This window comes from Lipophrys pholis (genome assembly GCF_963383615.2).
Source record: "Lipophrys pholis genome assembly, chromosome: 17".
Lineage (NCBI taxonomy): Eukaryota > Metazoa > Chordata > Actinopteri > Blenniiformes > Blenniidae > Lipophrys > Lipophrys pholis.
Genome location: NC_137643.1, coordinates 4,941,967 through 4,965,214, shown reverse-complemented (window position 1 = coordinate 4,965,214; position 23,248 = coordinate 4,941,967). Strand labels below are relative to the sequence as shown.

The following is a 23,248-nucleotide window of genomic DNA, read 5'->3' as shown; positions in this document are numbered from 1 at the left end:
TGCTCCGACACCCTCTGCACCAGCTGAGACCCCACCATGCATGTTTAGGAAACAGAATGCTGCTGCCGCTTACATTTCTGAAATGCACCAAAGCTCTTTTTTAAATCATAATTTCCACAGAAAGAAAAGAAAAAAAAAACCCTATGTACTCATCATTGTTCACATTTTCTGTCTCGACTGATTTATTTTAAGGTTTCATGTCGTCTCTGGTGTCATTCGGCTTGACTTCCTCGCCTTGTCTCTGATTGCTGCTTCCTGCCCTGATGTGCCTGATTGGGTGATTGTCTTCACCCGGTCACAGCGGTATAAAATGGGCTTCTGTTTGGTGTGTTGTTGCCAGTTTGTCTGCATTCCCCCCTGTCCCAGTGTTCTAGTGTGTTCTAGTGTTCGCATGTTCTCTGCGTGTGGCCTGTTGAGTCTTCCTCTGTTCATCGATCATTGGCAGGACATCTTCAAAATATGATGATTCAGAACAATATCAAAGGGATGCAGCATTTTTTTGTTAAAAAAATAAAAAAATAAAAAGACATAAAAGAGGACAAATCCATCTTTACATTAAATCCAAAGTTCTTTATTAAGAAAAATACAAGGAAGAACAAAACTGACACAAAATGTAATCTACTGTATGTCGGTGCTGTAAATCCAGGTCATGTGGATCAGTGAATCGATTTCTCGCTCATTCTTCGCATACAGCTTGATTTCATACATGTAGAGTGGGTCGGAATCTGTATCCGTAGCCAGTCTTTGGGATGATCTGCCTGAGGCGATCAGGCTTCAGCAGAGCAGCAGTGGTGACGCTGCGTTCAGAGCTTCCATGTTGAACACAGACGGATCGTCAGTCAGTAGTTGGATGGGATGGTTCATTTCTTGAGTCCTTCATGAAGGAAACCTCAAGAAAACTGAGTCATTGTGCAAGCTGATATTGTGTAATGTCACCAGACCTCATGAAGAAGAACAAAACGCCAAGCCATCTTCAACATTTTTATTTGGCATATTTGAAGTACAAAAGGATGACGGACAACTTTCTCCATCAAAGCCAAAATATTATAATGGAATTGCTTGTGAGCCCCACAATAGTTGTCATCATCCTCCTGCACTTGTTGATAATTACATTTTTACATATTATTTTTTCACTTTTGCATTAAATGAAATACACATGATGATCATTTATTGCACAGATATGATTTTCAGGTAATGAGAGGTGAAAATGAGGTGTCTTAAAGAGTAAACTCACTTTAAAGAAAAACAGCATTCAAAAAATTATATCTTATGTCGGTTTCACTTCATCTAACCAGCTTATATAGAACAGAAACAAATTTATAAGAAAAGGATAAATATGATAAATTACTAAAATTCTAAAATAGCTCACAGTCAGTGTGTATATACATTAAGCAATATTAACATTGCATTTCAGATTAACAACATTTATGAACACACTAAGACATTTATTTTTTTCAAATAAACTGGAAAGTTGACTTCAATGATTCCTCTTTAACTGCTTAACCATGTGCAAGTGATAAACAATGCACGCAATCAAAGGAGTGGGTAAAAATGTCACATATAATGGATACTTCAAAGTGCAAGGACATTGTTGGTTTGTGTTTACACACTAGTTCCTCCGTCAGATCCTGTCGTGTACAGTTCGTCTTCGCTTTCGTCGAACTCACTGGAAAACTCGGAGCTGTAGCTCGAATCTGCGTTGGACGCCGAGTCATCCTAGGAGGAAATTACATTCATATTGACTGAGTACATGCTGTCAACACTAATGCAACCGCCCCTTGAGCAAACGGTGATTTAACTATTTCTCAGTGAAGGTGCAGCTGGTAGCAAACACAACATAACACAAGGAGTGAAACAAAGTAATTGTACATTGCAAAGACTCTAGAATAATTTAACTCCAGGATAGAGTCTGGAGTTAAAACTAACCAAGTCTAAGATGACTTTCTGTGGTGCGCTCTCCAAAAAGGGAAGAGGCACTTCTTCTCTAGCAGTTTGTTTTTGTTGTACTTTGTGTTTGTTTAAGGAAGTACTTTTTAAGAGCATTTATGGATTCTGTGAGTGTGTCCACTGATCAATGCAGACCAAAAGACTGAAGGGAGGAGCAAACACTTCATTCAAAAGCCAAAGAGAAAGTTAAAGTTAAAGTTAACAGGCACAATAGGGGATTATCGGTCATACCTTTTTGCCTGGCTTGTATTTTGGTTCTATCTTCATTTTCAGCTCCTTGGGTTCTGTGTCCAGGAAAGCCACATAATGGACGAGTGTGATGATTCTGGGTGAACACAAGAAAGATGTGTTAAAGTGTTTTTCAAACAAATATCAGGAGGATAAAATATTGTGAAGAAAAATAAGTGCTTACCTGTGGTATAACATGGCCAAAAACTGAATCACAACAGACAGCGCAAATCCCAAAATGAACAACAAGGCAATGGGATCGATCACGATGTTGCGACCAGTAAACTCCAGATTGTGGTCCACAATTGGAATCTGAATGGACAGATTGCTTTCGAAGGTTTGAAGGGTGAAAGCCGCGACCAGCCACAACAAATTCGCGAAGAAGAAGACAAAGGTGATCTGTGCATTTTCAGAAAGATAACATTAATTGACAGCAGCTGCAGCAAGGCACTAAAATACCTCAGGTCCTTCACACCGACCTTGTTCCTCAAGTCTTTCAGCTCATTTGCAGTCTTCTTCAGCCTCTTTTCGTCATAGGGCAGGGGCTTCAGGTACTTCTCCTGTAACTCTGTCCAGAAATGTTCCTCATCCTGAAGGCAGACACACGAGCACTTTCATTGACCAAAGCTATTTAAAACAAGAATTAATTTCCTGTCTTTATACTGGGACCAGCACCAGCACTTCTTGTGCTCTATTTGCAACACGGTGCTAACCTCATCAAGGTAGACCTCTTCAAGTTCCATGTCCCTGGACATGTTCTGTAAGTTAGTGACCCAGTCTGGAAAAAGACAGAACATTATTACACAGGAAAACATCAAAATAGTGTGCATTGAGATTTTTTTCTCTTTTCTCTCTTAACTTACTATGAGCCGAATCGTCAAAGCGTTGCCTGCAAAAGGGGGGGAAATAAACAGAAAAATGTAAGTGCCATGTCATTTTCACAGTATATGTTTGACATTGTTTCTCATTAATCAAAGCTTACACTTGTTCCGGCTCTGAGAACATTGCATCTTCCACAATAGTGTTTTGGGGTTCGGGTTCGGGTTCAGGTTCTGGCACTGCTGCTTCTGCTGGCTCTGAGATTTTGCTCCGACTGGCCTGCCCAGCTTTATAAGACTTACTCGAACCTTTGCAACATTTAGCCCACGAGAGGAACCGCTGGAAGGCATTTTTGGCTGTAGGGGTTAAATTCAGCACCAGTTAGGGAAGAACAATCAATAATACAAGTCATGTCCTGCTCTGTGAGTGGCGTGGCAGTGGAGTGTGCTTCCTACCTTTCTGGGATGTCGTTTGTGGCGTCACAGGTGCTTCAGTGGCAGCCTTTGTCTCTCTGGTGCCCCAGGAAACATTGTTCATGTTGACCATGGAGTATATGATGAGCAGGAGGTAGGCACTAGGGATGCTGATGATGTACATAAGGCTGTAGAACAGCAGCGAGAATTCCTGAGGGTGCATTGCAGCGGTGATTATGTAAATGATGGCCATCGAGACGATGAAAATGCTGCTGGGTGTGAGAATCGTTTGGTCCTGCACCATCGCACCTAATGGGAAAAAACAAGTTTAATGATGAAAGCAAAATAGAGAGGTATGCACAAAGGTATAACTGTTAGAACATAACCTACCGATAATGGACATGATCACCACCAACATAAGGAAGGCATAAATGACACTCATGACTGCTGCAACAGTGATTTGAGTGTCTGCCTTCAGCTTGAAGCAAAGACCCAGGTAGATAGCAGGCGGTATTACAGCTAAGACCAGAGCTCCGGAGCCATTGATGTCCAAGATGAATCTCAGGCTACCTGTGGAAGAAAACAGATGGTCATTTTTACATCTTTAAACAGAGAATGTCAGTTGTATTAAACTTTATTTGCAAGATTCCCGGGCGCATAGAGATTGCCCTCAAATGTAAAAAGAGCACTTGCTTGCAATCAGAAGGCAAATAGTGGCAGGTGACATGATGACTGAGATTAAGGTGAACAGCTGGTAGAACATGTAGGCTTTGGACATGGATGAGTTCTTCATGGAAACACTGGTGGAGGAGCCCAGCAGATCTGCAATGTTGGCCAGTGTGGACGGACCCCATCTTCTGCGCTGAAGCGGTGAAACAGAAAAACATGACACTGATGTAATTTATAGCTAGTGACATCTCATACTCATTTATTGATCGAACATTGGAAGCAAATAATTTGATTTCACTGGGATTATCTATGTGGCAACGGATGTTTCTCACCTGGTTGTAGAGTTCTTTGAAGTCCATTGGTGCATTGGTGTAAGCATCAGATGCTGCGTTGTACTCTACTCTCCACCCCTGCTTCAGTAATAGAGTACACAGCCAGCGGTCTTCACCTGCACGGAAAATAGTTTTGTTTTTTAATTTCCTGCTGACTGAGTAGTCAGACCAGAGCTGTCACACTGGGACTTTTCCTGCCATGACTGTAGACCAATGTAACATGACAGAAAATATAAAATAAGACAAAAGAAGGAGTTATCAGGAGGAACGGGAGTCGTACAATCACAGGTCAACCATTCGTGAGTGTGAATATGAGACATCGTAGTTTTTACCTTGGTCGTACTGGACGTAGTGGCTGGCCTGCACGGACGGGCTGGAATATGTCTTCATCACATTGTCGTCCATCAGTGCCTCAGCCCGAAAAAGACTGAAGCAACCGGGGCTGCAAAGCACGCACCCAAACACATGCTCAGCCGTCTTCTGAAGCCAATGACTGATTGCGTACTCAAACTTCTGGAACCAAACTGCAGGACCTACAAACAGATGCAGAGAGGAAAAATAACATCAGTAAAAACACTTTTTTCCCCCACCACAGAGATTACTTTTGCAACCCTAAAAGGTGACTACATGTGTGACATGAATCTCATAAAATTGGGCACATCACCTTTGATATGTGCACATTACAAAATGTCAACTGTCACTGAATAGGAAGGGATGACCAATGTGACATGCTGTATATCGGCACGTAAGAATAATGTAATGCTATTTCTGATCCAAGTGGCAGAAAGAAAGATCGAGAACCAAGTTGTTGTTCTTTGTTGTGCCTTTTACATCAAAAGAAAAGTGGTAAAAAAAATTCAAAAGGGTTATGGAGAATGTGGATGTGGTCTTTAATCCCATAGGAATTTCCAAACTATCATCTGTGCTTAGCATCAGTGTTGCACTGATTATCTAATTTACTGTATTTATGATCCTCTCTCACAATCCAAGGTTTACTCAAGTATTTACGCCATTCAACTCAATATTACTCAATTTATACATTTCCTAACATTTTTCATCATTAGTGCCAACCTGAACCAGTGGGGTGAATCCTTCCACAAGCTGCTCCAACCTTAGGATACATCCTTAAGCGGTCAATGAGCAGCATGACAGAGGCTGGCTGGAAGTCTGTGTCCCCGTCCGAAACAAGGATGTAGGTGTTGTGCTTCTCTTTCTGGAATGAGGGACAGGTTTGGTCAGTATTACCATGTCACAATACATAATGGCATGCATGCATGTCCAGTTGGTCATAACATTTATCTGTATGATCACCTGAATTTCAGCTTTGAGCGCCTTCTCGTCCTCTCCGTGATTCCACCGTACGTAATATTTGGACATGAGTTTCCATCCCAGAAGATAATAAAGATACATCACCTGTAGTATGAAACAAATAACAGTCCTGACTGCTGTGTTTTTCAATAGTATGATACCGAGAATGTCGACTGGACAGAAATTGTCCTGCAAACATAAATCTGTCTCTTGACTTCTGGAGTTTCTGACCTGTGACCATCTCTTCTTGTGACGGATGATGTTTTTATCCTTTAAGTGAACAATGAGGGAGTTTCCCTCCGGCATGGTGATGATAAGGCGGCCTCCATACGGTGTCCTGATAATCTTCTGATCAGGGATCTGATGTTTTTTTCTAAACAGCTTTTCATCCAGACTCATGAAGACACTGATGACAGAGAACGACAGAGCACACTGCTTGTAAATTGTACAACGTACACAGTGAAAACAAGGCAGACTTATGGTTTTGTGTCAGAAGTTACTGTTGTCTCTCGTGGCTGAGTGCAGGCTCACAAAAAGCTAGTGGACGTCCAGACACCATAAGACACCTTAAGATAATCTGACAGTACTCCATGGCTGCCACTGATTTCTAATGCGTTACTCACCCATAAACGTCTTTGATGATTTCCACAAGCGTCTCTGCATATTGGTTGAGGTGACGTTCCTGACTCCCCTCAACATCTTCGAATGCATCATCGAAGTAAATGTGGCCCTCAAAGACGAAGTCATTGACTTTGGGATGGTTCTTTGATCTGTACTTATCCAGTCTGCAACAGTCAGTCAAACATAACAATGTGAAGTGGTGATTCCCAATGTGAGAATATAAGAATGGGGTATTTGGAAGGGTAATCAACCTGGCTGAAATTTGTTTTACTAGCATTTCTTCAACTGAATATCAGAGTTCATAAACTGTTAATCGCTGAATATAAAAGTAACTGAAATAAAGCTCTCTAGAGTTAAAGGTACATTCAGAGCCAGTCACTTGCACTAAAAAATACATAAATTAAGAATAAGAATTACAGATTAAACACGTGTAACTTACCGAAAAATGGAGATAATGATATTCATCATTTCCTCTGGGGTCTCATGCCACATGGTCGAACACAGGTATACCATCAAGGTTTCAAATTTTCTAGCCCTAAAAAAAGACAACATTGACACATTTATACCAGAGCCTACAATAAACCCTATATTTAAATTAATTTCTAAATGAACCTTGAAGCACCTAATTAACAAAAATACACATGCATTGCAGCGCACATCTCTCCCTTGCTTACTTCCTGAGTCTGAGTCCGGTCTGGATGTCAAATCGTGTGTTGAAGAGCAACGACTGTTCAATCAAAGCTCCTTCGTACAGCCTCCTGATGAACAAGTCCTGGGTCCTCTGAATGCGATACAGATTGAGGTACCAGAGATGAAGGGTGCCCAACAAAAGGCCCAGCCACCAGGACACCGCCATGCCTGAGGGAAGAGAAACACCTGTTCTGAGTATGCTGCAGTGTATTTACTTGTATTTAGTCTCCAGACGTAAGGTTGAGACTGGCAGCCTGTCCAGGGTGTTGCCTGTCTCCATCACTGAGAGCTGGGATTGGCCCCGAGATAATAAAAGCTCTCTTCTTCCTATAATTGCCACTCATATGTCTGAAAAGGTAGGTATGGTTTCCCCTCCTTTGCAATGCACAAGACTCTGTGATATGAATGATGCATTTAAGGTTCAAACCTAACGAATTAGTTCTTTGGTTTTGTTTGTTAACATCATACCTTTATACTATTTGTACACAAATTATTGGTGTTAGTGCTGCTAAGTTGCACCAAAACATTATTACCTGTGAGCATGCCGATGTCAAATAGCCTGGACATGTCGAGGAAGCACAGTGTGTGCGTGACATCCAGGACCAGATCAGGGAACACGTTGCCAGCCAGGCTCACGTTCCTTCCATCAACAACTGTATTGCAGTAGCCTGTGAAATTGACGCTCGCGGTCCCATTCAGTCTTATTCTGTACTCTTGATAGGAAACGATGACGGGGATGACGAACAGAGCCATGACAGCCAGAGAGGCGAGGTACAAGGGCAGGATGAAGCAGCGACGCATGGCGTGCATCTTGCAAGCTATTACGGAGAACCAGTGGCAGAGAGCCGAGGAGATCAGCTGCACACCCACAGTGATGGCTATGATTCTGGTCTCACGCCTTGGGATGTTGGTCACTATTTCCCAGTCCATTTGGTCCAGTGGCACGTACGCTCCGAGGACACCGGCAGTCACTCCAATCCTGAGCAGGCTGGAGAGGATGTGCAGTGTGTTCCCGCAATGTTTCATGTCTCGGCACACATTCTTCAGGAAGATGGAGTCGCTGCTCTCGCAAATCAGTCTGAAGTAATTTTCCCACCAGTTCAGTGACAACAAAAATGAGCCTCCAACAGCCAGCCCCACCCAAATAGCCATCTTGGTATTGGTGGGATCCTTTATGATGTATAAGGCAGCAAACAGAATGTAGCCAAGAAGAATGAACACAAAGGCAGTGATGGATGGCACCAAGAAGCGGTTCCTTTCTTTGGCGTAGCACTGAGCGACCACCTGCAGAAGCACGGAAAAGATACCCACACCGTTCAGTATCGTGATGTTAGTCACGATATCAAAGTGAGGCATGGCAACGATGGTGAGGATCGCTGCACCGGCCGAAGCCAGAAACTCCATGAACAAAATCTAAAAAGAAAAAGAAAAAACAAGCAGAACAGAACAAGTCAGTAACCTGCTGATAGAACCTGAGATAAAGAGAAAGAGATGAAGTGTTGCTCCTTGTCTTACCAGTGCAGCGGTGCTTTTCCTGGGGAATTTGGAACTTTTGTAACATAATTTCCAGAAGCTTTTTAGCAATAACAGCACACTGGATGTAATGAGAGTGCAGCCAATGCACAGCAGTGCCACAGGCCTTTGCTCATCTGGAAGGATTTTTGTGCCTTCATTGGCAAAAGTGATCAGCAGGAGAAAAGACGTCTGGAAATGAGGAAAAAAAAACAAGATTATTCAGGTGAGTCCAGCAGTTGTTCTACAGACAGCGAGAACAATGTTTATCTCGCGTATAATTATTACATCTAATATGTGTTTTGCTGTGGTTCCTGGGAAGTAATGATTATACGTGAGAAAGATGTCTAAGTCACGTATAATTATTAGGTCTAAAATATGTTTCGCTGTGGTTCCTGGTAAGTTCACAGTCATGTCTTGAGTCATAAAAAGACCAAACCTTGCTGCACAAAGCCAATCCAAACACGAAGATAGCCACTACGATCAAAGAGATGAACTTGAGCAGTTTGAGCATCTTCCATGGCGTCTGTTCATCGTCAATAACGGGGATTTCTCGACAGGTGTCCCAAGGCCTCCTGAAAGAAAGTAGAAAATCGAGGGGGTCTCAAACAGTGGTATCTTCTTTTTTTAAGTATTAAATATTCCTCCTCAATGGAGGTACCACAGAACTTCAGAGTACAGACAGCAGCAGGAAAATCTGGTGGTCAGGTGCCATTTTCAAACACAATTTATTTTTTTTATTCAAATAAAACATAGGAAAAATAAATAATCAGGGAATACATTTTTTTTTTATATATATATATATACCTGTAATTAAAATACTGTTTTTTGAATTTAATCTGAGATGTATTGAGTGTTGGAGACACATAGATATAAGATAAGGTTTGCTGTACATTGATCAAAATTGACCAAACAATTCAGGCAGGAATGAAAATGTTCAGTTTTGTCATCTGTCCCATTTCTTCTCATTTTGTGTTGTGATATTAGGTGTTCACGTCTATTTCTGTACATCACGTTGTTCCTGCGGTGGTTGTTTTTGAAGTTCTCTTTAAATAAAGTTGAGTTGAGATTATTTCACAGGGACAAAATAACAGATTTTTTGTTTTTGATCAAAATATCAATCTCACTTGTGTAGATTTTCCTTTAAGACCAAGATTATTCGTATATCACTGGTAGATTGGAAGATATTCTCTGTTAATTTGGGGTGTCATATTTCAGATTGGTGGACGGAGAACAGGCCTCGACATGAGGTGGTTTAAAAAATGTCCCAATCCAGCCCTCTTGAAAAGTCTATAATTTTTTATTGGTATTTATTTAGCTTTGGTGAAACATTTTAATCAGTTCTATGAGCCTGCACTTATTTATTAACAAATTGGGTACGGTGTACAACGTAAGAGAGCTAGAAATTCTCTCCCTGTGCTATAGTGCCCTCGTTTGATGAACACTTAAAATGACAGCTGTATTCCGAGTCATCAATAATTTGAACACTTGTATTTCCAGTGTAGGTTTGGTGCGTCAGTGCGCTGCTGACCTGGCTCCACAGTGGCGCAGTGTGTTGAGGGTGCGCTCGGACATGCGCACCGAACGCACCCCTTTCCAATCTGCGCATTGTTCAAGTTCCTTTAATTAACCTGCGTCATTGGAACATTCTAAAGGCTCTTTTTCTTGCCATGCCAGTGTTTGCCCAAAGCACAAAAACGTGATTTTTTTTTAAGTTATCTGGTGAAATCTAAACTTCTGTGGCTGAGCTCGTGTGGTTGTTTGTCTCTCCGTTATGTTTGACCTGATCGGTTCTTTAAAGATAACAACCTTGTCAATTTGCATAGTTTTTGCAGGATGATGAGAAATGTTCTGTTTAAAAAGTTTGGGCCATTAATTTCGAATTTCACCACCAAGCACGTTATCCTTTACTGAGTTTTTTCCCGAAGAGCAGATGTCCCATTTTACACTGTCCGGTTAACCGCTAAATCCAAATAGAAAACTAATTTCTCCTTCCTATCCCCGGTGTTCTCGGCGGTGGAATTTTTAAGTTCGTATACACATCATTTAAAATGAAAAAAAATGACAAAAAAAATAAATTAATAAATTGATAAGTCAAAATACAAATACAAATGAAAAGAATAAAGAATTTGAACAACTTTTCAATAATTGAAATACACAATACATGTATACAACAAATAAAATTCAGTTCAACAAATCATCTATTTTTATATCAGAGTTTTTATATTATTTTAAGGCTAATTCATTACGGATATACAGTAGATCAATCGGTCCTAATAAAACATAACTGCATTTCTTTAGTATATGCATGTATATCTAAAATAAATATTCTGTTAAAGTCACACTTACTTGGGCATGTCCTTGTCCTCCTCCTCCATGGTGATTGTGGCAAACAAATGTGCTGTGGTTGAATGAAATACTTTAAAAGAGCTGCACCTGACTCACAGGGCATGTCCTAATGTCCTTGAAACTCCACACCCAACCAGATGTTTATTACAGCGTGTAGGATGTGCCAAAAATAATGCCGCACCAAAGTGAAAGAAGCAAAACCAGTGGCTATAAAAAGAAATAAAAATATATATATAACTGAGGACTGCGGGGGGGTTCTCTCTCTTTTTGTAAATAGTTTTCAGAAAGTAAAGTTTATCTCACGTAAATCTGTAAAGACAGACCTCACAATAAAAACTCCCTGTTTACTGGGGACAAGTGTGTTTAGTAGATTTGGTTTTATTAGGACAAATGCCGAGTTTTTCCGCAGTGAGACTGGTTGTCCTGTCTAACTTGCTGATATTGTTCTATTTTTATTTAATTTTTTTCATTTGAAATCAATGTTTGGAACTTTGTCTGTCCATTCCAGCCGGTCCATTACAAGAGCCAAAACATTCTAACACTGACCTGGAAAAGGTTTTTCACATGAGACTGACTATCTCTTCCAGGCCAGCAGCACTTTATTTTTTTCTTCTGTTTAGATGTTGAAGCACCTTCACCTGTTTCTCTCACAGTTCAAGAACAAGCATTTGAGGTCTGTTGGTGACTTGAAATGAGAGACTGTGTGTGTGTGTGTGTGTGTGTGTGTGTGTGTGTGTGTGTGTGTGTGTGTGTGTGTGTGTGTGTGTGTGTGTGTGTGTGTGTGTGTGTGTGTGTGTGTGTGTGTGTGTGTGTGTGTGTGTGTGTGTGTGTGTGTGTGTGTGTGTGTGTGTGTGTGACTGCTTTCTGTGTTTGCCCCTTGATGGATTGATAGTCCATTGACAGCCTATTTAAATCAGATAAAACGGGAATAAAAGATCAGATGATCTTTTAAGTTGTTTTTGGTTCCCTTATTCGTATCATTTTTTTTTTCTTCTCAATCTAACAAGATGCTGTTTTTTTGTTTTTTTTCTTAAATCACGTTTGAAAATCGTCATATTTTTAAATGTTTTAATTACGTAATCTTCTTTTGTTACTTCTGTACGTGGTCATTGACTTTTCTCGGTTTGGATTAATAATTATTTCACGCTGATTCAAGAATTCAAGACTCAAATCCCACTGTTTGAGGCAAAATAACTTAATCTTTCTTAAGTTATTTCCAAATTTCTTTTTTTATCTATATAGAATTGCAGAGTCATTCCTAAAAGTCGTTCCCATGGCTTGTACATGTTTTTTTTTACAGGTTCTCTTACAAATACTTGAGGAAGGAGGGGAGCAATTAGTGCACCAGTCACTCGCCCTCTTCTTTCAATTGACATTAAAAGTTAATGATGGGCTTCATCAATGGGCGTTACTTCAAACCTATTATGAGATTACTAATGCCATTAAAACATGACTGTGAATCTGATGGCATATCAATGTCGAGCTCGGAGTAGACGCACGCCTAGGAAGTTTATGGCCTTGAAATCTGAGAACCGTCACACACATCTGAGCTGAGAATGGAATGCAGAAATGGTCCCTAAAGCTTTGTGTGGGCATCGAGCTTTCAACGTCAGTATATTTTCAAACACTGCAATTAGGCTTACATAATAACTTAATAATGACGAATAATCACGATTTTTGTTTTCTTCTTTTTTTTTTGAGGGGGGTTGGCCTTACAACTCAGATTACTGGAAACGAATGAATCTTTATTTCAAACATACAAACGTGAAAAAAGAAGCATTCAGATGAATAAAACAAATGTTTCTTTTTTTTTCTTTCTTTTATGTTTGTAGGTTCGAAATAAAGATTCATTCGTTTCCATTATGAGGTCCCGTTTACACGACAACGTTTCACGTGACACCACGTAACACGTAAAAAACAAAAAGGAGTGCTTTTAACACACTGACAACAATGTAGTTAATATACCCTGCCACTGGAGGGCGCTGTTGCTTGATTTTGAAATGAAACCGCACAGACATGTGCAGAGAATAAAAAGCTATAAACAAAATGGGAGAGAACCCGACATTCATATGGACTGATGACGCATCGGATGCTATCAGGGGTGAGTCTCAACTATAAGACTACTGATATGGACGATAAAACTAGAATACGGACCGCGAGTCATACCACTACGGTCCACCATGTTTGTTTACAAGTGGATGAGCAGAAGGAAGAGTTGGGAGGGGGAGGTGTACGCATGCGCAGTAACAGGCTCCATTGCCTCCGGGGAATAACGACCTTGAAAGACTCGTTCCACCTTGGGAGCCGGTGTAAAAACTTTGCGGCTACAGAGAATCCGCACGCCGGTGTCGTGTAAACTGACCATTTCAAAAGTGAAAAAAGTTTTGCGGAACTCGTATTCGTTGTCGTGTAAACGGGCCCCCCTAACAAAACAAACAAACTAAAAAACTACACTAAACTAACAAAAAAATTGTACTGAATGGTTGTCGGACTCCTGATAATCCCGCTAAGCGAGTAATGAGCTCGCTCATGTGTCGTCTGCCAGTCTGTATGATTAGCAGATTAATAACAGGTTCAATGGTCAGTGTGACTGAGGTGTTGATCGTCTCTGGTCACTTTATTAAGCTGCAGAGAGCTGAAGCATCTCCGAGATCACCTGTAACACACAAACACACACATACATATACACACAGGTCATTCCAGCAACGTTGGAGGCGTTTCAAATCTGTTAACCAACTTTTCATAGACCTATAGCACCCTCTTGTGGTTCTAACCGATAAAAGCACTTTTTCCTTTAGATGAAATGGACAGTAAAAGCGTCTTATTAGTCCAAATTAAGCTTTTTAATCATTGTAAAAATAGACAAGAGGCCTCTCAAAAAAACATCTAAGATAATATTAATGCTTCAATGAAGCCTTGAAATTTTCCAAAAAGGTTCATAGACTGATGTGTATCACATTCCAGGTTTGATAGTAGCCTGGAACGCTCTCTCACGCCAACGCTTATAATCTCTTTTTGGCACTGTAATATCAAGAGCCTGCATTATGCAACATTGGATGTGCAAAACAGGTCATATTTGGAGAGAAAAACTATTTCAAACATTTGCATTACTTGCATACAACTGCAGGTTGATCCAATTTTAACATCTTTACTTAGAGTAAGTAGCCATCAATTTGAAAATAGTTCAGTTTTATTTTGGATGTTCAACACAACTGCAAGTGTTTATTTCTTTTTCATTCATCAGTGGGAGAAAAAAAAATACAGTTTGAGTAGAAACGTTAAAACATTCGTTTTCAAAAAACAATGACCAGACACATTTCATAATTTGAGACAAAATATTTCACTTTGAACATGTGTAGAAGCCACATTTATGCTTGAGGAATGTAAGAATATTAACATTCAACATCTTTAGACTTAAACACACGTCTGAACCAGACCCTCAGCTTCTCTCCTCTTCCACTGACCCATCTCTGAAATGTAGATCTAAAGGAACTGTCAGTTAAATAGTGGGCAATTTGGTGAAACTTCTGGAGAAAGATTTGATGAGAGTCACTTCTGGAAGAAGCAAACTGCCGGTGGACGGCCTGTGTAGTGCTCAAGCGGTGCATGAATATTGGAATCAGGTTGCAGAAGGATCCCATCTCCTGTTGGACAGAGGTCTCCTTCTCCACCCACTTCTCTGCATTGCGCTCCTCACAAAAACAAATAGTAACACGATGTGCACATAAAATGCTAAAAAAAAACAAAAAAAAAACAACCTAACAAAATTCATCCATCTTCAAGCAATCAGTGGCGTTTGTCCAAAAGACAACTCATAAAAACAAGAAAAACACCACGCATGTTGAAACCGCCGTTCTAAACCTTATGACCGTCCCCGTCTCTGTCCTCTCCGTCCGCCGAGCGTCGCAACAAGCGTCTGTCCGTTCTGCAGCGTCTCACTCGTACTCGGCGATCAGCACCATCATGCCCACACCGAACAGCAAGGCCAGGATCTCCATTAACGACTGGCCGAAGCTGGAGCGGCCCGCCAGCAGCTCGGGGAGCACCGTCACGGTGGCGATGTAGACAAAACCCCCCGCCGTGAAGGGCAAGATCCAGGCGGTGGCAGCGGCGCCGACGCCTTCGGCCAGCAGCGAGCAAGCGGTCCCGGCCAGGGCGCCCAGAGCAGTGAGCAGCTGGAGACACATGGCCTGAAGCACAACCAGCAACATGTTACACAGGCATGAAGGAGAGTTTTATTTTTTATTTTTGGACGGGGGATATTCAATCAACAGGTTTACAAACGTGCAGCTCAACCCAACAACTTTAGCATTACAAAGTACTGATTTGTTTTAACCTTTTAATCCTAAATCTTCCCTTCAGGACTTAAATTTCTGCCATCATTTACCTTCTTCTTGGTGCAGCCGGACTGGACGAGGATGGCAAAGTCTCCAATCTCATGTGGGACCTCATGCAGCAGGATGGTGAGGGTTGTGACGGCGCCAACTGCTGGGCCGACCAGGAACGACGCTCCGATCGCCAGGCCGTCGGTGAAATTATGAGTGAAGTCAGCTGCCAGGTTCAGGTAACCGGACACCTTGATGTCTGAGTTTGTGGACAGAGCAGACAAATTGTTTTTCTAAAATCTTCAAGTGTGAACACTAAAAATCACTCTTGAAGTTACAGCCACAGGTGAGGAGTTATTTTTCTTGGAACCACAACAACACATTGCTGTATTTTCAAGGTAGAGGATTAAGTATCGCAGTAGAAAGTAGGTATAATTTTTCTGATGAGACTTCCATTTGTGACCAATCCCAACAACATGTATCGAAGTTTAATCCGCAATTAATGTGAAAATGATTGACATGGCAATCTAAGATGGCGTGCTCCAAAATCTCGAGTTGAACCTAAGCCAGAGCCTCTCCCTTCTTTGCTGATTCACATGGTTAAGATGATGATCACTACATATGTACGTCAGGTTTTCAAAATGAAGTCAGTTCAAATTAGGTCTCAGATTGTTGTAGGGTTACAAAGAGCATAACATTTCCGTGGTCAAACAATCCGCTATGCCCAAAGGTTCCAGCATTTGAAAATATCCAAATTGTATTTACGTCACCAAAATGCCTGAACACCATGAACTTGAATTTGACAGCAGCACTACTGATTCCCAGTAAAAACATAAAGGTTCTTTATGTTATATATATAATTCGTCACAATATTACCCTTGACAGATTACATGTGCAACATTTAAAAGTAAAGATTAATTTCAATAAGCCTTTCCAAATATCTTTAAGTGGAGTCGAGCGGAACTCTTTGCTTCCGGTTGAGGTCGAGCAGGAAACTTAATTGTGTCATTCAAAGCTAAAGAAGAGCTGGAGGTTTAGTTTGCAGCGTTCCGTTTACCTGTGCTCTTTTTCTCCTCTTTCTTTGACACTTTTCCATCTTTTCCTCCTTTCTTCTTTTCCTTCTCTTCCTCTCCGTCACTGTCCTTTTCCTTTGCAGCGGCTGAAAATGTTCATCACAAAGTTCACACCACTCGTCTGATCAGATTCAAAGCACAATCGTTTTGTTACAGGAGTGATGCAACTCCTGCACTTTGAGTTATTTACCGAAAAACACAGGTTGCTGGAAAACGTTCTAAATTCAGAAAGGAAAACAAACACACGCGTCTGTCCTCGTACCGTGCGAGTGTCCATGGCCGTGTCCTCCTTTCAGAAGACGCACAAATTTTTCGACAACCAGGAAGGCGATGATCCCGCCGAGGACCCAGAGACCCACCGACATCATGTGGCCGTGAGCAGCTCCTGCGCAAGGGATCGTAATCAATGTGACACCGTCTGATCGCAGCACCAGCCTTTCATCACAAAGCTGACAGGCGTCACATTTCAGGAAGTAGAAGCACAAGTGCGACAATTAGGATTTTTTTTGTATGTTTTCTTTTTCTAATCCAATAATCTCAAATAAGCTTTTGTGTGATATTGGGACTTTCCTCTACCGCTTTGCTGAGCCACAGCAGGAAGTAAAGCACAAGTGTTCACCTCTACCAAACAGCCGCCAAACTGAAAAAAGCCGTCGGTTGAACCATCAAGTTTGAGGGCATCAAATTGTGGCGGGGAAATAAAAGAATCTTTACAAGCTGAAGTCACGTTTCCAAAGTTGGACTCACCTGCTGCAACGTTGAAAACGTGTTTTATAATTTGGTTTAAAATACATTAAAGGTCTGTTTGACACCAAAGATGTGCCATCTTCCACCATTTATCACAAACTTTACTTAAAAAAATGTCAGGTGTTCTTTAGCTTTCAGATTATTTTAAGAAAGCAATTCTTTTTTCACATTTCCTTATTTTGACACTTTTGAAGGAACAAAACTTTAACTTTTTAAAATTCAAACATCTACATTTAATTACAAATCAAAACAAAAACCTAAACATTATTGTGTCAACTCGCCATGGTCAGATTACAAAATGCTTAAATATAAACATTGAGAATACAAATAAATCCATACCGTGAGAATGACCGTGGTCATGTGTGTCCTCACTTGCATGCGAGTGTCCGTGATCCTCATCGTCGTGGTGAGCGTGGGGCTCTGTGCCCAAAAAATATAATACAAGATTAAATATGAAGAAGAAAAACTCAACATCCTACAACTTTGCTGTTTAGCTGTTCTTAACGCCTCTAGATTTAAGAAAAATATAGGCAGAACTAAACAACACTATGTTCATATTTATGAAGGGTTGTTGAAATAAAAACCCCAGCTGTGATTGTTATGAACAATAAGAACAAAAATGTATAAAAAGCAGCCTTAGTCTGGTTATAACACTGATGTTTTTTTTGACATGAATAAAAAAAAAAAACGATCCCCGCCTGAAATAAAGACTTCTAAACCAACTAAACACACAACATGATGGCCTTCAGAAGCACTGCACTAAATTATAACTGATTTAGTGGGAAACAATGCTGCAGTTTGACTTATTTTGTTGAAGAATTAACTGTCACAGTTAACTGACACCACCTACAACCTACCCAGAGCATGTGGGATAAGGTGCAGGAAAGCATCTCCCAGCAGTCCACCCGAGGCGAAGCTCAGCAGCACCTTGAGCAGGTTCTGGTGCTGGTCACTGTTGGACTGAACTGGGATCAGGAACAGGATGAGGAACGGAGCGGCGCTGATCAGCAGGGTGGCTCCAATAGCCTGCGGACGACGATGGAAGCAAATTTGTTTTTCACTAGGGTAAAATCTTTCATAGGGGACGTCATAGCAAGATTGTCACCCATGCTAAAGGGCAGAATGTTAAAGCCAATAACTCATCATTACAATAGGAAATGATTTTGGAGAAGGAATAACTGCTGCCAGGTAAGAATAAGAAAATCATTTGAAAACAAAGCTGGTAATCATGAACCTGTTGATGTCAAGCACACCTGAGTCGACTACAGCTTGATTATGGTGGCAAATCAGCGTCAAGCCCCCGAAGTTCATTAAGTAGAAAGAAGAGCCACAGAAGTAAAATATCTGTCCATTGCGTCACACACAAAGCCAAAACCAAATCAAGTACAAAAATTCAAATGGAATCTATTAAATGCATCTGGATTTGGTGAATCAAAATTAAAGAAAAATGGAACTATTGTAACTTGTAAGGCTCAAAACGTAATTCACACAAAAACCCCAAAACACAACTTTGAGGTTGTATAAAAAAAACCAAAAAAAAATCAAAGCTTATGTTGTGGGCACATTTTCTTATGTGTTGGACAAACTTGGTATTTTTTTGCTAAAATGTGAACACAAATGTCAATTACACTTTATTTCATCCAATTAATTGGCAACACAAAACTGTACTTTTAAAATTAGGAGACTTTATGTGTAATGACGAGTGTCACTACAGTGTAAACCCAAGCAGCACAATGAGCAGCTGGTTACACTGCACCTCCTTCCCGTCTCGCCCACAACTATTATGAAAAACCCTTTAAACATGCTTCCACCATTGCTCTCATGACCTCACCTGCGTCCACAGCTCCACCGTGTCTCTCTTCTCCTTCTCCGTCTCCCGCTTCACTCTCTCTCCCCCATGTGAGTGTCCATGTTCACTTTCCTGCTTGTGCACCCGGGCAATATCCTCTTGATGAGCGTGTCCGTGCCCGTGGTCGTGCCCGTGGTCGTGCCCGTGGTCGTGCCCGTGGTCGTGCCCGTGGTCGTGCCCGTGGTCGTGCCCGTGGTCGTGCCCGTGCCCGTGGTCGTGCCCGTGGTCGTGCGAGTGGGCGTGCCCGTGGTCGTGCTGGTCCTCCTCTTCCTGAGGCAGGTTGGCCTCGGCGCTCCACTTGCTCGCCCCGTGGAACATCTTCACCTGACCATGGTCATCATCTTCGCCGTGGGAGTGGCCGTGGTGATGGTGGCCATGGTGATGGTGGCCATGTCCATGGTCGCCATGGGAATGGCTGTGGGCGGAGGCTGATTGAGAGGCAAAGAGCAGTACTGTGGATGTGGCCAGTGTCAGCACCAACAGACGTAAACAGCCCATATTATCTGCTGAGAAAGAGGAAAGTGAAGAAGACACAATAAATAAAAAAGACTCCAAGCCTCTCTTGGCCTCACACAAATGAATCTATAAAATTGTTTACATGTTCACTCTCAGCCATTTCATACATTTCGACATGTCTTGTTGGATCATAAACAGTATATATACAGTCTTCAATTTATCATCATTGACTATTCATGTATAAGTGAAAAGTCTGCAAACAATCTCAGTAATATGGTGATTTGCAGTAAATCCAATGGATACTCAATTTGAATATGGTTAATATGACCATTATGATCACCTGAAAAAATGAAAATACATTTTTAAAAACTAATTGGCAGGACAGAATGTATGGGGACAGGGACTGGAAGTGGCCTGTGTCTCGCCAGGCGCTCATGACTGAACTTTATAAAGGGAGGGCCTTCACAGTGCATTTGGCAGACGCAATGAGGTAAAATAATCATCACAAATGTGTACGCAAATATCAGAACTCGGATTTGTTTTATAGTCATGAACTATTTGATCTCCGTCATGGTGTCTCAATAAAATAGACGTTTGAAAGCTACAAACATACAAATTAACAGCTTTGTGAAGACATTTGTTAGTAGCTTTACTGAATACAGAATTCACACAAGCTGCACAGTTGAGGAAATGTTTTATTAAGGAATGATACTGCAGACAGTATTGAGCATGTATGGATTAGTTAAGAAAATAGCAGGAATTGTCTTTATTTTCAAATGGAAGTTCAACCACCAGATGGTCCTTAGTTTCACAAATTGTAATTATACTGGAAATTGCTGCCAGAGTATTCTCCTGAGTTATGATCATAGAAATGGCTACTCCAGATGCTGCTACCCCAGTTTGAGTGAACTTTAATCAATCTGTTGTATATTGAATGTGTACTTTTTTGGTACGTATGCAAATGGGAATCTAAAGCGTCTATGTCTCCTATTATATTACATAAGAAGCTGTAGAGACTGTACAGGATTGCTGTGGGGAACAGGGAGCTGAGCACACAATCAAAGCCCGATGATCACATATTTATTAAATGTATTTAGTGAAAGAACTGAAAGTAAAAGTCAAAGAAAGCTGCTGAAACACGTGTTCTTGTCAGGGTAAAATGGTTCTCGGTAGGCTGTGGCGATGGGACCTACAGAAGGAAGTCAAAGTGAAGCCACTGGTCCTCTGCATTGAAGGAAGGCCATCGAGGTTGTTTGGGTTTGTGATTAACGATGCCTGCTGTTGGAAGTGTACCAAGCAAAACCCAGGACCCACAGGGGAGACTCCACCTGCCAGCTGGTCTGGAAACAAATTGAAGTCCACAAGGTGGGACTGAAGACAACTTGCTGGGGCCAGTGACTTCTTATTTAGGATAATTTGGTATCAGCAAATGAACCCTAACGATGGAATATTGTGACAGACTGATTTGAAATGGGGACGAGGTGCTCGATGCTTCTGGTCAATACATTTACAGGAAATCTACATCATTTTCGGGGCATTAGCCAATCAAACTGAGAAGAAAGTTGATCACTCATATATCGATATATAAACTGCAAGTCATTGCCGTGCAGTACTTTCTACTTTTGTTGCATTAATGTGATTTTTACCTCGATGAAATGTGTTTAAAGCAGCTGCTACATGCTGAAGTGTGTGGAACTTACATAGCATTGTAAGCAATTTATAACAGTGAGTCTGCGTCAGCTCACTGCTCCTCATCTCGTATCGCTTTTTGGTGCAACTGTTTGCCATTGGCTGCACGTAAAGCGGATAATCTGATCGACTCTCTTGTTAAAGCGTCAGATTTAATCTTACAGCAAACCTTAAAAGCTGGTCATCAAACAATACAAGTCCAGACAACCTGCTAGCTTTGTAGCTACTAGCTAATACCCAGTCCTGCCATCACCTTCACGCAGCACAACAAACACCGCCTGAGCCGGAGGTAAGGGGGGCAAACAATGATTTGAGCCTCACCGGACAGCGTCGAGGATCGCCGACTCTTGGGCAGCTGGAAAACTCTTGAGAGAGAAACTGTTATTAGTGACTACGTTGATGCTGCTGCTCTCTGTGAATAAGACGTGGCATTTACTCAACTGGACGCGCTGCGCGAAGTCTCGCGAGAACTCGCTCCATTCAAAGTTTCACCTCCGCTGTGTTCCCCCTGTCAGCTCTTCTTGTGTCGAATTTTATCACATTGCAATCGTTGTGGCGTTTTACGCTGTAATAATTCCGAATCAGTTTAATGGGAAAAGCGGACAAAAGACTTGTCAGGGTGTGCAAGGAGGGGGAGCGTCACTCGAATTATCGCGAGATCAGAGTCGGCGTTTAAACTGTACAGATGCAGGATGTGAAGCCGGATAAAGCTGCAGAGTCACCTTTAGTAAACTTTTGTCATATGACTTTATTATTTTCAACCCTATTTTATTTTTGCATTGTGTAAGACAATATAAGCGTATCATGCTTTGCTACAACTGCACAAGCAAAATAATATAAAACCTTTCAAAACTATACTATGCAGTGAAATTGTTTAAATTTGCTATAAAGATAAGAGTTGTATGAAAATCCCATTCCCAGATGATTGGAGGAAGTATGTAATATCTTCATAGAAACAATGCAATATTTTCCAACATTTAGTAACCTGTCTGGCCCTGGGGTGGTTTAAGAATGAAACACCAAACAAATAATTCCCCCCAAAAAGCTTGTCATCATTTTAATCATTTACATGCACACACCCAAACACACACAACACATTTCTGTTTTGTACGGACACCGTATGAGCCCTGGCTTCACCTGTTGGATATGACTGCTTCCACCAACTAGATCAAGCTTTATAGAAGATAATGTGGTCGATGTTTGAAGATAGATAGTGGGGATTCAACTTCAATTCAATTCAACTTTATTTATCTAATACCACATACAACACAGTTATTTCTAGGCACTTTTAACAGAGAGAAACCCAACAAATGCACAAGAGCAAGCGTGAGCGACGGTGGAAAGAAAAAAACTCCCTCTAACAGGAAAAAACCTTTGCAGAACCAGACTTTGATAACGGCTGTCTGCTATTACGGTTGCGGTGAGGATAGAGGAGAGAAAAGAATAGGACAAACAGGCAGATTGGGGTAGGAATACAGACCGTGGTTTGGGTTGGGGGTAAGAAAACAGACCCCAGCCCGGGCAGGGGTAGGGGTAGAGGTCTAAAAGGCCTAAACTTTAGGTTTACCATTTTTTTCCCCCAAAGGAGTATTTACGCTCCATCAAGTGCTCATTTGGGAATGTGATTTCCTTGCTACAGTGCCATGAAATGGCTTTTGTGCATAGTTGGTTCCAAATAAATTAACTAAATTTTAATGTGTTAGTTTGTTTGTCTGCCTTCTGCAATTTTGACTGTAATTGTCATACAGCAGGGCAGTTCTGTAACCACTCAGGGAAAGGTGAGGAAATAATGTTGAACACGCTGGTTGTTGTTTTGTTTTACCGGACAGAGATAGAAAGTGAACACACACTGACAGAGATAGGAAACTGTCACTACAATTCACCGGCAGGCTGCCCCACTCTGACTCGTAATAATGCGTTGAAATGTGTATAATATTACCACATAGACTCTTGTTTATAAGAGCCTCTATGCAAGTCAGATGGAAAACCCTGTGTGGAGTTTGAGTTTAGGATTTTTTATTTTCCCAAAAGCAAAGCATGAGGTTTATAAATGTTCACAGTAGGGGGCGCTACTTACGTTCCCAACATGTTTGACATTTTCTTTGATCAGTTTATTTCTTGCACTAAGTTGGTGAAGCAAGTGAAAGGCCCTCGGAATAAAGGAGAATTCTTTAAATGTTTGTTGTTGTTGTTTTTTTACAACATATCATGATTTATACAA

General features: G+C 41.2%; 2 protein-coding genes across 5 annotated transcripts; both read right to left on the bottom strand.

The window, feature by feature from the left end:
* Nucleotides 1–552: 552 nt before the first annotated feature.
* On the bottom strand, nucleotides 553–10,937 carry LOC308123115 (chitin synthase chs-2-like). Of its 2 annotated transcripts, none has more exons than XM_080485398.1 (22): nucleotides 10,889–10,937; nucleotides 8,979–9,114; nucleotides 8,543–8,731; nucleotides 7,561–8,440; nucleotides 7,012–7,195; nucleotides 6,777–6,872; nucleotides 6,340–6,501; nucleotides 5,948–6,122; nucleotides 5,720–5,821; nucleotides 5,480–5,621; nucleotides 4,741–4,941; nucleotides 4,409–4,524; nucleotides 4,097–4,269; nucleotides 3,798–3,973; nucleotides 3,450–3,716; nucleotides 3,158–3,350; nucleotides 3,039–3,064; nucleotides 2,889–2,953; nucleotides 2,655–2,765; nucleotides 2,360–2,574; nucleotides 2,179–2,272; nucleotides 553–1,716 (listed from the first exon to the last, which is right to left on the bottom strand). In XM_080485398.1, the coding sequence occupies exons 1-22, from the start codon at nucleotides 10,915–10,917 to the stop codon at nucleotides 1,603–1,605; spliced, it is 3,846 nt and encodes a 1,281-aa protein (XP_080341524.1). In that variant the 5' UTR covers nucleotides 10,918–10,937; the 3' UTR covers nucleotides 553–1,602. The 2 variants fall into 2 exon arrangements, with proteins under 2 accessions (XP_080341524.1, XP_080341523.1); XM_080485397.1 differs by having other exon boundaries at nucleotides 3,798–3,977; nucleotides 4,101–4,269.
* A 2,527-nt stretch (nucleotides 10,938–13,464) lies between these two features.
* Nucleotides 13,465–21,631, bottom strand: slc39a7 (solute carrier family 39 member 7). 3 transcript variants are annotated; one of them, XM_080485253.1, is made up of 9 exons: nucleotides 21,469–21,631; nucleotides 21,349–21,392; nucleotides 18,865–19,388; nucleotides 17,891–18,059; nucleotides 17,373–17,453; nucleotides 16,549–16,671; nucleotides 16,271–16,372; nucleotides 15,276–15,472; nucleotides 13,476–15,078 (listed from the first exon to the last, which is right to left on the bottom strand). In XM_080485253.1, the coding sequence occupies exons 3-9, from the start codon at nucleotides 19,378–19,380 to the stop codon at nucleotides 14,824–14,826; spliced, it is 1,443 nt and encodes a 480-aa protein (XP_080341379.1). In that variant the 5' UTR covers nucleotides 19,381–19,388; nucleotides 21,349–21,392; nucleotides 21,469–21,631; the 3' UTR covers nucleotides 13,476–14,823. The 3 variants fall into 3 exon arrangements, with proteins under 3 accessions (XP_080341377.1, XP_080341379.1, XP_080341378.1); XM_080485251.1 differs by having other exon boundaries at nucleotides 13,465–15,078; nucleotides 21,349–21,477; XM_080485252.1 differs by lacking the exon at nucleotides 21,469–21,631 and having other exon boundaries at nucleotides 18,865–19,385; nucleotides 21,349–21,447.
* Nucleotides 21,632–23,248: the final 1,617 nt, after the last annotated feature.

Bases quoted from the DNA above. Each gene is read 5' to 3' on its own strand.
- LOC308123115 (XM_080485398.1), bottom strand. From the start codon at position 10,917: ATGGAGGAGGAGGACAAGGACATGCCCAA. The intron at 5,622-5,719 runs GTGATCATACAG...CCCTCATTCCAG, and splicing joins CGCTCAAAGCTGAAATTCAG to AAAGAGAAGCACAACACCTA. The intron at 3,351-3,449 runs GTAGGAAGCACA...TAACCCCTACAG, and splicing joins ACAAACGACATCCCAGAAAG to CCAAAAATGCCTTCCAGCGG.
- slc39a7 (XM_080485253.1), bottom strand. From the start codon at position 19,380: ATGGGCTGTTTACGTCTGTTGGTGCTGACACTGGCCACATCCACAGTA. The intron at 18,060-18,864 runs GTGAGGTCATGA...CGTCGTCCGCAG, and splicing joins CGGTGGAGCTGTGGACGCAG to GCTATTGGAGCCACCCTGCT. The intron at 17,454-17,890 runs GTAGGTTGTAGG...TTTTGGGCACAG, and splicing joins CCTTATCCCACATGCTCTGG to AGCCCCACGCTCACCACGAC.